Raw genomic sequence first — 14,157 nt, 5'->3', positions numbered from 1 at the left:
TACACCCTTACATTGATCGGCAGGCATTAATGACAGTGACCCATGCCCTTGTTATTTCCCGCTTAGATTATTGTAACGCTTTCTATCTAGGGTTACCTTTGAGGATGATCAGGAAGCTACAATGGGTCCAGAATGCAGCAGCTCGCCTACTCATGGTTGCCAGGAAATATGACAGGGTAACACCTCTCCTGCAATCATTGCACTGGTTGCTTATTCGCTTCCGAGTTAAATTTAAGGTCCTGGTTTTGACCTTCAAAGCCTTGCGGGATTTGGCACCTGTCTACCTACATCCAGTTACATCCCATCTGGTCAGATCATCTCAGATGGCCCTTTTGTCTGTCCCTGATTTCCGAGAGGTTTGGGGTGCTAGGACCCATGAAAGGGCCTTTTCGGCTGCTGCCCCACTTCTCTGGAACTCCCTTCCCTTTCAGATTCATTTAGCCCCTTCCTTACTGATTTTTAAATCTCTATTGAAGACTTTTCTTTTTCGCCAGGCTTTTGCCCTGTAGTTTACCTATTTGGTTTGTTTCTTTTTTGTTAGTTACTTCAGTTTTTACTTTAGAATGTAATTTGAATGTTGTCTTGCTTTGCATGTTTTTGTACACCACCCAGAGTCTTCGGAGTGGGCGGTATATAAAATGTTTGAAATAAATAAATAAATAAATAGAAAAATATAGAAACAAAAATCATAACATCTGGTGTTCTAAATATGACATTTTATTTCCACACATCTGTCAACAGCTAAAGAAATATTGTGTTTTTTAAAAAATCCTGTGTAATAGACTTCAGAGATTGCCTATACGGAGTCTCTATTTTATTATCATGTCACCTCAGGGACATCTTTTTAGGAGGCGCAGTGGACTTCAGAGGGAAGAGGGAATTGGTGGAAATTGCCCCTCCCCTGTAGCTCTAGTGCAGTGTTACTCTAAATGTCAGCCAATTTGCTGAAGCATGATAGCCATTTCTGGACACAATTGTGGAAGGCTTAGACATTATATGGTATGGATGTACTTTATACAATGAATGTGGGCATCCACTGCAAGTGTATCTCAGAAGCCTGAATGGCTTGACCATACTATCCTTGTGAAAGTAGACATAGGCACCCTTCTCTTGTTGTTTTAGAGATATGGGTGCATTTTGGGTAGTATAAGAATATGTAAAATAAAAAAATAAATTCCCTTGAAGTAAACATGTGACATGGGAAACAGTTCAAATTGTGGTGATTAAAATTGTTAGCTTAAATTCAGTGTAATGTTTAAATAATAGTATAGGCAAATTATACTATAATGTGTGACACATTCTGTCCCAGGAGAGGAAGCTTTTGATGCAACTGCTTTGCCAGCGAAAATACCTAAACTACATCCATTGACAAGAGTGAGCTGTGAGCAGTTTGGGCTTTGTGAGGGGGTATTTCTTCCTAGTTTTTCAAGAAGGGAACTTTGACCTACCAGGCACCGTGAAAAGACTATGTCTTTGCCTTTCACATAAAAGGGTCTTTTTTGGGAGATGTGGGTTGAGCCTGTTTTGCTTTTTCTTGCTGCGCTTCTTAGTGAGGGTGTCTAAAGCACTGGTTTGGTTATCCATTGTTTTGAAAATAAATAACTCGCCAGAGGGCTGCTGTAGCAACATGTTTTTGGAATACTGAATGCAGCTGAAAAGTTCAAAGGATGGCTGACCCACATGGTTGGCAGACTGCCAGAAGGCTTATATAGCTATCAAGTGCGAGCTTGGGCTCTTGCACCTCTTTGCACCTGCTGCCGGAAGGCTTTTCTCACCCCTGTGCAAAACGGAGAGTGGGATTTCTAGACAGCTGCTACCAGCATACTCTGGAGGACTGGGAAGATATAGCCCAGACCACAATGTGTTGGTTCAAATCAGAAGTCATGCCAAAGCACAGTTTGTAATAACCATAGAACCTAAAAATGGCGTGAGCTTCCAAACGTTCAGACAAACCATGGTTGAGCTTGCTGTGTGAAGCCCTGCCCTCATGCTATGTTATGCTTGAGCTTGCCCAACTCCTACCTGAGTCCCAGAATGCTATCTCAAACTGCTCTGCCTCCTGCAACTGCAAGGAAAGCATCTGCTAAGATGTAATGCTAAATAATGGTTTTGCACTAAGGAAGCCATAGAGGAAAGGGAAAGTTTTGGCTTTTACTTTCCTTTTAGACCAAACCACAGCTCCATGTTACATATGAACTTGTGGTTTAACTAATTATAGTTAGTTTGTCTTAACTGTAGTTAAGAAACCACAATTCTTTGAGTTCATAAGTAATGCAGAACATAGGTTTGTTGTAAAGTGAAGGCAGAAGCTTTCACTCTTTCTCTTGAACACAAGAGGGAACGAGGGGGGAAGCATGTGAGCATTCCTTCATACAGTACTAAACTGTGGCTTAGGATTACTCCTGAGCCCCAACATGGCTGCATCATGGCTGAGGCAAGAAATTGATTTTCCATCTTGGGATTTTCAGTCGTAGAGTTCAATTCTGGAAGACGTGATCCACCTTCTTACATCCAAACATCCCAACCCCCTGCACCACATCTCCTGATCTCTGACAAATGTAGAAAATGCAGAAAGCTTCCATAATATCTACCATGATATTGGTAGATAGAGTCAGTGTGTTGTAGCAGTTAGATTGTTGGACTAGGACTGGGGAGACCTGAGTTCAAATCCCCATTCAGCCATGAAACTCACTGGGTGACTCTGGGCCAGGGTTGTTGTGTGGGTAAATATAACCATGTACACTGCTCTGGGATCCTTGGAGGAAGAGCAGGATATAAATGAAAAATGATGATGATGTCCAGGAGATTGTAGTTAGGGTTTCCTGCCAATAAAAAGGGTTGCTTTTGCACTTTTAAATCTATGCTTTTTAAAAAAAGCTACTTCTATATTGATTCTTCAGCTAGATACTGCCTCTAATCCAGGCCTGTGCAACATAAGGCTCGGGCCCCAGGTCCAGCCCTCAGGGTCTCTTTTGATGGCCCTCAGGTAGGAATATTCTGCAGCAACCACAAAGAGCTCTTGGCCTTTCCTGCTGATGAGCAACAGTGGCACAATGCAGTTGGCTGCTTGAGACCGGATATCACCTGTCCCTGGACCAGAGCCCACTTTCCGCCTAACTCCAGTCCTCTGCCCCTTCACTTTCAATAATATTTTTAATAATTAATTTTACTGTAATATGCTGAAAACTGATCTTGGCCCCACATACATCAAATCATGATTGGTTCCAGCCCATTGGGATATTTGAGTTGTGCATCCCTCCTCTAATCTAATCTCATGGCCAAATGAGGGATAAGCAATTGGGGGTGCGGAAAATGATTTTGTTTGAGGTTCCTCATCTGGGATTATGTGCTGTGACTTGATGCTCCATCTCCCTACTACCAATTACTAACCACACCTGTAGATCACGAGATCTCATTACATCTTTTGGATGTATTTGATACTTTTTGCTTTCAGATATTATACAAATATAAGCAGATATCCTGTAGCTATAGTTGGACAATTGTACTCTGACCTGGCAGAGAATTTCAGTAGGGTGGTGATGGATGGTTGCCCACTGCCTTTAGGGAATCTCTTGAGTGGGGTTCTCAGGTTTAAGTCTTGCTTCATCTCCATCCCTATTTTGGAAAAACACATATTAAGTTTTTACAATATATCATCATCATCAAAAATATTTATATTCCACTCCTCCAGTACAATACTGCTTGGGGCAGCTCACAATAGTAAAAGTAATATAAAGTTTAAAACAACAAAATATAGAATCAGTTCTGTCATGAAAGATTGGGGGGAAAGAGTCACTCAATCCAAGTAACCTCATGCTACTTCATGTCACTTCACCATGCTCTTTTTATCGGTTTTTTAAACTGAAGGGCATATCTAGAGTGAGCCAAAGCAGACGAGTGCTTTTCATGAACCTTCTCTCACCTCCTTTTTCACACTCCTCTCTGAAAAGGTTGAATGTGTTCACAAGAGTATAGCTAGGGGTGGGGGGATATGCATCCCTTTGGCTGAGACAATTGGGCTATTTCTTATTCCAATCCAGTTGTGCATAGTTGACTAGAATGTGAATAGGGAAGCATAATGAGCCCTAAAAATGGGGCAAAAATAACCAGATGTCAAGGTTGCAAATGGGCACCAAAAAAGTGAACATCTACTAGGGCAGGTCCCACGCCCCGCCACCACCACTGCCCGGGCTTTTCATAGTACTTGAAAGCCTGCTTTTTGCCTTAAAAGCTTTGAGTGCAAAAAATTCAGCACAGATTTCAGGCATGGTGCACCTATAATTGAAATACTGGTTTTGTCTTCATTAGAAAATTTTATAGAAAATTATTCAAACAAAATGAATCTGCATTAACGTTCCTACTTATGTTACAACTTGCAATGTGCCTGTGCATTTACAGTCAAGTGGAAAATGCTTCTTAAATGTAAAGCAAACTTTTAAAAGAGAAAGTGAGAGCCCATTGGTTCTAGGCCACAACTAGACAAAGAAGGATTAAAAATGTGTCTCTTGATAGGACAGTCTTATCCTCCAGGGTTAACTGCTCATGCCTCCTTAGTAGTTATTAGCACTGTGGAGCAGAACTTTGTGCTTATTCCAGGGTTACGTCTAGCCCCAATATTAAGAAAAATTATTAAAAAGAATAATAATTAAGAATAATCTAGATGGATGAAATGTAATCATGAAAAACCAAATGTGCTTTGGAGTTACGAAGTTTTTATTAGGATCAAAACCACTACATTAACCCCACAGTTAATGTGTTGTGTAGTGTTTAGTGTTGAGGGAGACTTTTTGCATATGGCGGAAATGCTCTTGAGCCAAAACTATTGAAAGATGGTTGTGAACACTATGAGAGGGAAATTATTGGGTAGAATTTATTGTTGGATCCTTTAACTCCTTAACTATGTTAAGCAATAAATTGCAAGTGAGAATGCAGCAGTGGTGTTAAATATGATTTTATAGGATTGCCTGGAGTTCTTGGAAGAAATCAGCTAAGCAGTGGGAACAAGTCGGTGCTACAGTGTTGGGAAATGCTGTGTGTTCGCGTCAAATCTTAATCAGTAGTAACAATAATACTTGGTACTTGCATAGCATTTTTTTTAATGCTCTAATCTCTTTGCATACATCATTTCAGATTCCTTACAATAACCTGTGATAGTGACAGCGCCAGGATCCAGGGACCCTAAGCCAAAGTCTTTACAGGGGGCCCTCTTTCCAAGGCGCATGTTGGTGTGTGTACACATTGCCTCTCTGATAGTGCCTGTCCACTGGAAAAGGGTAAAAGGAGTGCACAGACACACTGCTTTTTCTGGCAGCTGAACACCATCAATGGGGGAGAGGGGGAAGGAAGATTGATAGGCACTCCTTTTTCATTGCTGCTGCAAGGAGGAGTATGCACTGTTGCCACCTGGTAAATCTCCCCACTGGATCCTGGCCCTTTCGGATGACGGTGGGTAGGAGTGATTGTGGTAGTAGCAGATGCTCTTGTCAGGTTGTTCAGTGCCCAATCTGCCTGACCTCTGACACTGCCGCTGACCTGTGTGATAGATTAGTAGTAGTATATGCCAACTCTTAGCTTTATGGACTACCAGTTGCATTGCATGACTAAAGGTAAAGTTGTGCCATCAAGTCAGTGTCAACTCCTGGTGACTACAGTGCCCTGTGGTTGTCTTTTGGTAGAATACAGGAGGGGTTTACTATTGCCTTCTCCCACACAGTATGAGATGATGCCTTTCAGCATCTTCCTGTATCGCTGCTGCCCGATATAGGTGTTTCCCATAGTCTGGGAAACATACCAGTGGGTGATTTGAACCAGCAACCTATGGCTTGCTTTTAGTCAAGTCATTTCCCCGCTGTGCCATTTGTTGTCTAGAACATTTTTATTCTTAGACAGCTATGTGGAGAATTAAGGCAGAGTGCAGGCAATGGGAAAAATCTTCAAAGCGATTAGGTAAATTTCTTCTTCTTCCTTTCTAACAGCTTAAAAGGAGATAGAGTTTTTCTTTGTACCATATAGAATGCTTCACCTTCACATAGATCCATTAAAAAAGAAGCACAAACCATGACTTGTAGGTACTCAAAATGCAAAAGGAAACCCCAAGTTATTGTTGTTTATTTCATGGTAGCCTTTATATCTGAAGGTTTGTTGTGGTATCCCTTGCCTTGGATATGAACTCACTTCTGACCCCAGCTGACAGGAAGGAAAAGGCATCTATGTCAGTTTAATCAGTTGAACCCATCTGGGTCTCCCTTTATATAGGCATATAAATCTAGAACCACTAACTTTGCATACAAATGACAATAATGGCTATTCACATGAACCTGTGGGAGGGAGGGTGCAGTGGAATGCAGGGTCCAACTCACCTTTCCCCCAGATGCTCCCAGATGCATTCGGGGGTCTGGGAGCATGAGCCAAGTTCCCAGCAACATGTGCTGGATCATCTGGAGGAACAAGTGTGGTGGATTGGGGGATACCCCCATGAGAAGGGCACTCCAGATGTCTCTGTGTATGCTCGGGCTGAGTGCAGCCTGAGCATGCACATGGCACAGGGGTTAAGGGCACACTGGCAGCCTTAATTCTGGCTAAAGGCTGGGGTTGGAAGTCAGGGTATCCATGTGGTAGTGCTGGGATCAGACTCAATCCCTGCGATGCACACGGGAGTCCAAACCCAGGCTAGGCTGCCCTAGCCTTGATTTTGCTGCCCGTGTACCTAGCACTACAGTCCTCGAAATTGTTTCTACACTGATTTTTTCAACAACAAAAATGCAGAGATGCCTCTCTCCCTGCCCCAAGTCATCCATCTCTCAGAAAAGATACTGTCATTGGATCTGTCTTCCAAGACTACATGAGAAATTTTATATAGGCTGAGAACTGGGAATTGGGATCAGGTTTTTGTTTGTTTGTTTGTTTTAAAGAATATAATCATTCAGAGTTGGTAGGCTTTTGAATATGAACAGAATTATTATTATTTTTGCTCCAGAGTTATAATTCAAATGCAAGAGATGCTTTCTTATTATGGGTATTTGGTTTTGCAAGTGTGCACAATTTTATTGATGACTGTGCATCTGTAAAAATAGGTTTGTGGGGTGACTATTGCTTAGTGATATGTACAGACATACATGGTGATTTTGTACATATGAAGCTGTTTTTTTGTACATAGAACAACATGTTTTATCAAACAGAATTGCAAAGTGATTCATTAGGTATGTCATTTCTTGATTAAAAAAATTGCTTGCATTTCCTCTAAATTTTGAAATTGCAAATAAACATTATTAATATATGATGTCTTTCTATGTTACCTAAAACATTACACACACTTTCTATTGAGAACTATCAGTTGTAAAACCTTCTTTTCCTGAACATGTCACAAACCAGTCTTTCATTGTGAAGGATGCCCCACATTTTACAAGACCTACTGGCTCTCTAGTTGTAAAGACTCTGAAGAAATTTAGGAATATCAGCAAAGTGGTCTTTTAAAGCTGTTCTGTCTTCCCTTATTGGCTCTTCAGAGAATTAATCCAGATTATTCAAATAGTTTTCATTTCCCCAAATGCTGAAAACAAAACAAACAGATTCAGATTTTACAGCCATCTCCTGTCTTGTTGAAGGTAGTCTTACAAAATTGCATACGCTTCCCAAGATTTTGGAAATTGATTACTGTTGAACAATGACTCTTGTTAACAATGAATGTAGTGGAGGCAGGGAATACAGGCTGCATGCAGTGGATGAATTCAGATGTCATGTGGAACCAAGGTTGAATCTTGGTTCTGCAGAGCATCTACTAGCTTGGGAGCATTCACTCCCTATTCACTGCCTACAATGAGTTGGAATAATTCTACCTCTGGCTTTGTTAGAAACAGGGTGGATTTGATTTAAATCACTAGTCAATAAGACTAGATTTAAATCATGGTTTTTTACATAAAGACTCATAAAGACTCATTCTTGCTGGTATAATAATATTTACAACCAGATGAAGGTTTCATTTTGGTCCTCTTCTAGATAGAAAAATTGCCCAAAATAATCTTACAGAAACTCTGGAAGAGCAGCCTGATATTAATCCATTGTGAATGGATTAATGGAATTCATTTACCAAAAAATCAAAACATTGCATTAAGCATTGTAGCCTCATGCTACATAATTAAAAACTAATTCACATCTTGGTTTATTTCAACCATTTTTATTAGAATAACTCAAGGTTGGTTGATTCAGATGTAATTGTTGATCTTGGTTTGTTTCTAAGCACAGTCAGAAGTAGAAGCCTTCCAACTTCCAAATGTAATAAATAAATGTAATGACTAATAACTCATCTGAGGTCAGGAAAGGGAGAAGCACATGCTCCAAGATCACGTGGAACAAAGATTTCATTCTGGTTCCACATGATGTCTTAATGTGCTCATTGTAGTGATATAAATTGTGGCATACAATACAAAATGAGATAGATTTGTGCATGTGCCAGGGAACGTTTGTACCTCATCTAGTAACATTTTGTGCCACCATAAGGAGACCGTCTTCGCACTTGGGAGCCCATATCTTAGAGGAAGAATCTTTTTTGTTGTTGCTTAAAATGCTAGGAGAGTACAGAAGAATCTAAATTTAATGACTTTCAGATCTCTGCTTTGAGATCAAAGGCGTGTTGTCTCGCACAACCAATTTAAAACAATAATGAAGCCACCCAGCAATGCCTGTGTTTGGGTATGGTATTTTTTCTGGTTCTAAAAATAAATGCAATACCACATTCATTGTTCAACAGATCGTCGTTACTTTTTCTGTTTCGGATGTCTTTTGTATTGAGGTGATGATGCAGACATGAAATTTATTTTATAATTTTAAAAATGTTTATATTAGTAAGTTCACTACAGTGTTGCATAGTTTTAAAAATGGAAAATACAATGTCCTTTCTCAGGCAGTATCTTCATGGACAAATTCAAATGTGGTTATTGACAAAGAGGCCAAATTTCTAGACATGCTAAATGCTTGTCCCTTGGAACAGTTGCTCGCAGAGAGAAGGTGACATTGGACTTTATCCTGAGTGGTGCCCAGGATCGGGTGTGAGATGTCAGTGTTGTAGAACCATTGGGGCACAGTGCCCATAGTGTGATCCAATTTAGCGTATGTGTGAGTGGAGCATTGCCAAAGATGTCCAACATAGATGCATTGGACTTCAGAAGAGGAAACTTCTCAAAAATGAGGGGACTGGTAAAAAGGAAGCTGAAAGGGAACGTCAGGAGGATTAGATCACTCCAAAAAGCATGGAACTTATTTAAAACCTCAATAATAGAAGCTTAATTGGAATGTATACCAAGAAGGAGAAAAGGTACCACCAGGTTCAGGAGGACACAAGTGTAGCTAAAAGGGAAACTATAAAAGGGAAGAAGATTTTCTTCAGAAAGTGGAAGTCCTGCCCAAATTAAGAGAACAGAAAGGAACATAAACTCTGGCAAAAGAAATGGAAGGAGGCAATAAGGGAGACAAAAAAGAGTTTGAGAAGCATATAGCTAGAAGTGTCAAGGGGAATAACAAAAACTTATTTAAATATATCAGAAGCAGAAAACCTGCCAGGGAGGGCAGGACCCTTAGATGATGAGGGTGTGAAAGGGATTATTGAGCATAAGGAGATTGCAGAGAAGCTGACTGAGTTCTTTGCATCTCTCTTCACAGTGGAGGTTAGTGGCCATGTACCCACTCTGGAACTGAGCTTTTAGTCTAGGAGGCCGAAGAACTGGGTCAATTTGAGGTGATGAGAGAGGATGTTCTAAACTGTGTTGAAAAACTAAAAATTAACAAATCACCAGGGCCAGACGGCATCCACCCAAGAGTTCAGAAGGAACTCAAATTTGAAATTGCTGGGGTTTTGCCTAGCAAAAATATGTCCCTATAGTCAGGCTTTGTGGCAGAGGATTGGAAAGTAGCTAATGTAACTCCGATTTTCAAAAAGGGATCCAGGGGGAATCTGGAAAACTACAGGCCAGTTAGCTTACCTTATGTGCCTGGTAAATTGAAGGAAATAGCCATCTAATAGTGCAGTGGGGAAATGACTTGCCTAGCAAGCATGAGGTTGCTGGTTCAAATCCCCACTGGTATGTTTCCCAGAATATGGGAAACTCCTATATTGAGCAGCAGCGATATAGGAAGATGCTGAAAGGCATAATCTCATACTGCGTGGGAGGAGGCAGTGTATTCTACCAAAGACAACCACAGGGCTGGACAACTACCTTCTGTATTCTACCAAAGACAACTACAGGGCTCTGTGGTCACCAGGAGTCGACACCAATTTGACGGCACACTTTACCTTTAAATTGATGAAAAGCATACTTGCTTTTGATGGTGATAGTTAAGTAATCAAGTGTTTATGTTTATATAGGTTATATAGGGTTCTTGCTTTCCAGATTGATTTATTAGACTGATAGTTTCAGATTGATGGTGGATGAATGGTGATGGGTTTAATTCTGGTGTACTGGTCAGTGACTGTAATAAAGATCTGTATAGAAGAACAGGCCTTGCTGAGGGAGAACCAGCATGGCTTCTTCAAGAGCAGAAATTGAGTTCTCTTCGAATTCTTTGAGAGTGTCAACTGGCATGTGGACAAAGGTGATCTGGATGACATGGTATACTTAGACTTCCAAAAAGCTTTTGACAAAGTTCCCCACCAAAGGCTCTGAGTAAATGTAGCAGTCAGGGGATAAGGGAACAGGTTCATGTGTGGATTGGTAACTGGTTGAAGGACAAGATACAAACGGTAGGAATTAATGGACAGTTTTCACAATGGAGGGAAGTCTACATTTGAAGTACTGTGTAGAATTCTGGTCACTCTATCTTAAGGACATTGTAGAACTGGAAAAGGTGCAGAAGAGGTCAACTAAGATGATCAGGAGCCTTGAGCACCTTCCTTTTGAGACATGACTATAGTATCTTGGGCTTTTTAGTTTGGAAGAGATGCAACTACAGGGAGATATGATAGAGGTGTATAATAAAATTATGCATGGAGTTAAGAGGGTAGACAGAGATAATGTTTTCTCCCAGGGGTCATCCCATGAAACTGATGGCCAGGAAATTTAGGACTAACAAAAGGAAGTCCTTTTTCACACAGTGCATGATGCAGGGCTGCTCTTAAACTCTTATTCAGAAGGATCCCAAACTGGCATCTTCATGGCAGGAGATGCTACAGAATTCTACAGAATTCTTTGCCATGGGATGTGGTGATGGCCACTAGCTTGGGTGGCTTTAAAAGGGGCTTAGACAAATTCATGGAGGACGAGTCTATCAATGGCAACTAGTTTGGTGGCTGTGGGCCATCTCTAGCCTCAGAGGCAACATGTCTCTGAATACCAGCTGCAGGGCAGCAACTGCAGGAGAGATGGTGTTACTTCAGCACTTGCCTGTAGGCTTCTCAGAAGAATCTGCTGGACCACTGTGGGAAACAGAATGCTGGATTAGATAAGCCTTGGGCCTGATCCAGCAGGGCTGTTCTTATGTTCAGACTGCAATATAGTACAGTGAGATGCTCTATGTGCTTGTACAACTGAAGTGACTTAAACGGGGGGGGGGATACCTCACAGGGCCTGATTAATATATCTGGTTATCTGCTGCTTTATTCTTAAATAGAATATTACTATAGCCAGGAAGTCATTATCCCGGACAGATATATTTTGGTACAGCTGATTTTTTTGCTTGGAGTACTTGCTTGAAAGGCCTCTGTGTTCAAATATGCAGGGGCTTAAAAAGGATTTACTTGGTCTAATAATACTTCTTATTGCCTTGTATTCTATTGAATCAACATAAACAACCCGGCCTATTTGCTACCTTGGAAAAAGGAGGAGACATCTCCCTATCCCTTTCCCTTATATTTCATATATTTATATTCAAACATATGTGCAAGCTTTTGACCATGTCATCCAAAGTGACAGACCATTGTACTGAGATAAAACAGACATCATCATAAAAGGAGCAGAAACAACATAGTAAAACCATGAGAAATAGGAGGTCCAGATAAAACTAGTTATTTAGGTGAAACAAATTCGGCTCTGAATTAAAGGCCCATCTAAACAAAATGGTATTTAGTAACCTTCAGAAGGTTAATACTGAAAGAGGCTTAATACTGCTAGCAGGAGTTTTAAAAATTAAGATGCATGCATAATTTTTTTTCTTGGAGCTATTTTGTACCTAGTCTTTGTCCATCTATTTACAGTTTTTTCCTTAATAAGAATCAGTTATATTTCAACAGATAGGAGCATATTTAACCTGGTGCTTTCTTTAACATTGCCAGTAGACTTACCACAGAGAAGAAACTGGCCTGGTATTACAGGCTTTTGCTCAGAGCACCCCTTTGTATCAGCAGTGTGTCTCCCACAGTACAGCAGAAACGCTGAAGTATCTGTGAGTGGAGTGGAGTGGAGTTAGCAGGTGCTGTCATATTAGATTTCTTATTAAATTGGTCCCACATCTGGAAGTGTAATTTTTCTTCTGCTCCATAGCAGACAGTTTTCAGAAACAAGTGTAAAACCTGGACTGGTCTTTCTTTCTTTCTTTCTTTCTTTCTTTCTTTCTTTCTTTCTTTCTTTCTTTCTTTCTTTCATCATTTATTTTTAAAGGTATGGCCTTTTTGTTTTCTTCAGGCACAGTCTGTGCCATTTATATAGGTCAAGTAAGGGAAGTACAGTCTGCTGGTTTTCCATCTGTGTCAAAACTCCTTGGGCATCTGAGGTGAATTAAAATAGCAGAATGGCCATCTTTAAGTATCACAGTTCTCTTAAAATTAGAGGGGACTAGTATACAGCGGTAGTTATAATGAATAAAACTGAGCCAACTTATTATTCCAAAATTTTCAGAGCTTAGATACATCTAGCTTTCAGATGTATCACACTACCTATTCGCACATAAAACATAACTCATTGATATATTTTGTAGAACGCAAGTAGGCTCTGGCAACATGTAGCTTAACCCCACAAATATTTATAGTAGTAGAATTTGGCTTATTTTCTTTTAGTTCTCTCCTTTTGGATCTTGTAACCTTTGTAATTGCAACTTGTGTTTCCATTGTACAAATTCTTAATGGTAGTCAGTTTTAATGCTTGTTGATAGCTAATTCCTAATAATTAAATCTAGTGCAGAAGAATTAACCTGAAATGCTATATTTATGGTCTCTCCCCTTTAGGTTTATTCTCTTAAAGCTTCCAGGCTCAGGCTTGGAGAAACCAGCCATCACCATTGAGCCCAGCAGCTGGAGCGGCAGCGAGAGCCCTGCCGAGGACATTGAAAGGATGAGTGATTCTGCAGACAAACCTATTGACAACGATGCAGAAGGTGTCTGGAGCCCAGATATTGAGCAGAGCTTTCAGGAGGCACTAGCTATATATCCCCCTTGCGGAAGGAGGAAAATCATCTTGTCTGATGAAGGCAAAATGTATGGTAAGTCATAGAGATCCAGCTGGTTTTTTAAAAATAATGGTTTGATTGGATAAAGTCACCTGTACATAGAAACAAAAAGCCAAATGCTTAAAATAAAATTGAACATTTGTGAGATTCCTTGGAAGTGTTAATGGAATTAGGGGAATTCTCATCTGTTTCTTATCAGAACCTACAACAAAGGAGGAAGGCCACATCAACCAGTATCTATGGCTGGGGAAACAGTTACATCTGTTTGATTTATTGTAAGAAACACAGCAACATTCCAGCCAGTTCTAAACTATAAGGAATCTCTACTTCATATGATCTATGAAAATAATGTAGTTTACATTAGACGTCAGAAATTTGCACTGTTGTGTTTTTGTCCTTTCACCTATACATAAGTGATTGTCTTGAAAAATTCAGCTGAAATATACACTATGGGATTTTTAGAACTGATAAAGCTTCAACTTTGGTCTTTCACCAGAAGCGTTTTGGACATTTTCAAATAGTGTTGTGTGCCTAAGAGAAATGGAACAGATTAATGCTTAATAAATATACAAAGCACTTTAAAAAAATTAAGTCTTTTAAAATAAAAATTCAGCTTGAACTTGGCAGTGTAGTTTTAAGAGATCATGGGGTAGGATATACAGTACTTATTGCAGATGGTTTATTGTAAAGTTCTCTGACTTCCACACTTCTTTCAATTAGCAACTGCAAAGGTCTTCTCCTTCTAACTTGGGTTGCTATAAATTATCAGATGTGCTGACAGAATTTCAT

General features: G+C 40.1%; 1 protein-coding gene across 7 annotated transcripts in view; it reads left to right on the top strand.

Moving 5' to 3' along the window:
* Window positions 1-14,157, top strand: part of TEAD1 (TEA domain transcription factor 1) — a 261,923-nt gene that overhangs the window by 97,980 nt on the left and 149,786 nt on the right. For all 7 annotated transcript variants that reach the window (XM_053272618.1, XM_053272639.1, XM_053272603.1 and 4 more), the window contains one exon: window positions 13,148-13,401. In XM_053272618.1, coding sequence (XP_053128593.1) covers window positions 13,254-13,401 — 148 coding nt within the window. In that variant the 5' untranslated portion in view covers window positions 13,148-13,253. The remainder of the gene's footprint in view (window positions 1-13,147; window positions 13,402-14,157) is intronic.

The sequence above is a fragment of the Hemicordylus capensis genome, chromosome 1, assembly GCF_027244095.1.
Source record: "Hemicordylus capensis ecotype Gifberg chromosome 1, rHemCap1.1.pri, whole genome shotgun sequence".
NCBI lineage: Eukaryota > Metazoa > Chordata > Lepidosauria > Squamata > Cordylidae > Hemicordylus > Hemicordylus capensis.
This window is presented reverse-complemented; position numbering and strand designations above follow the sequence as displayed.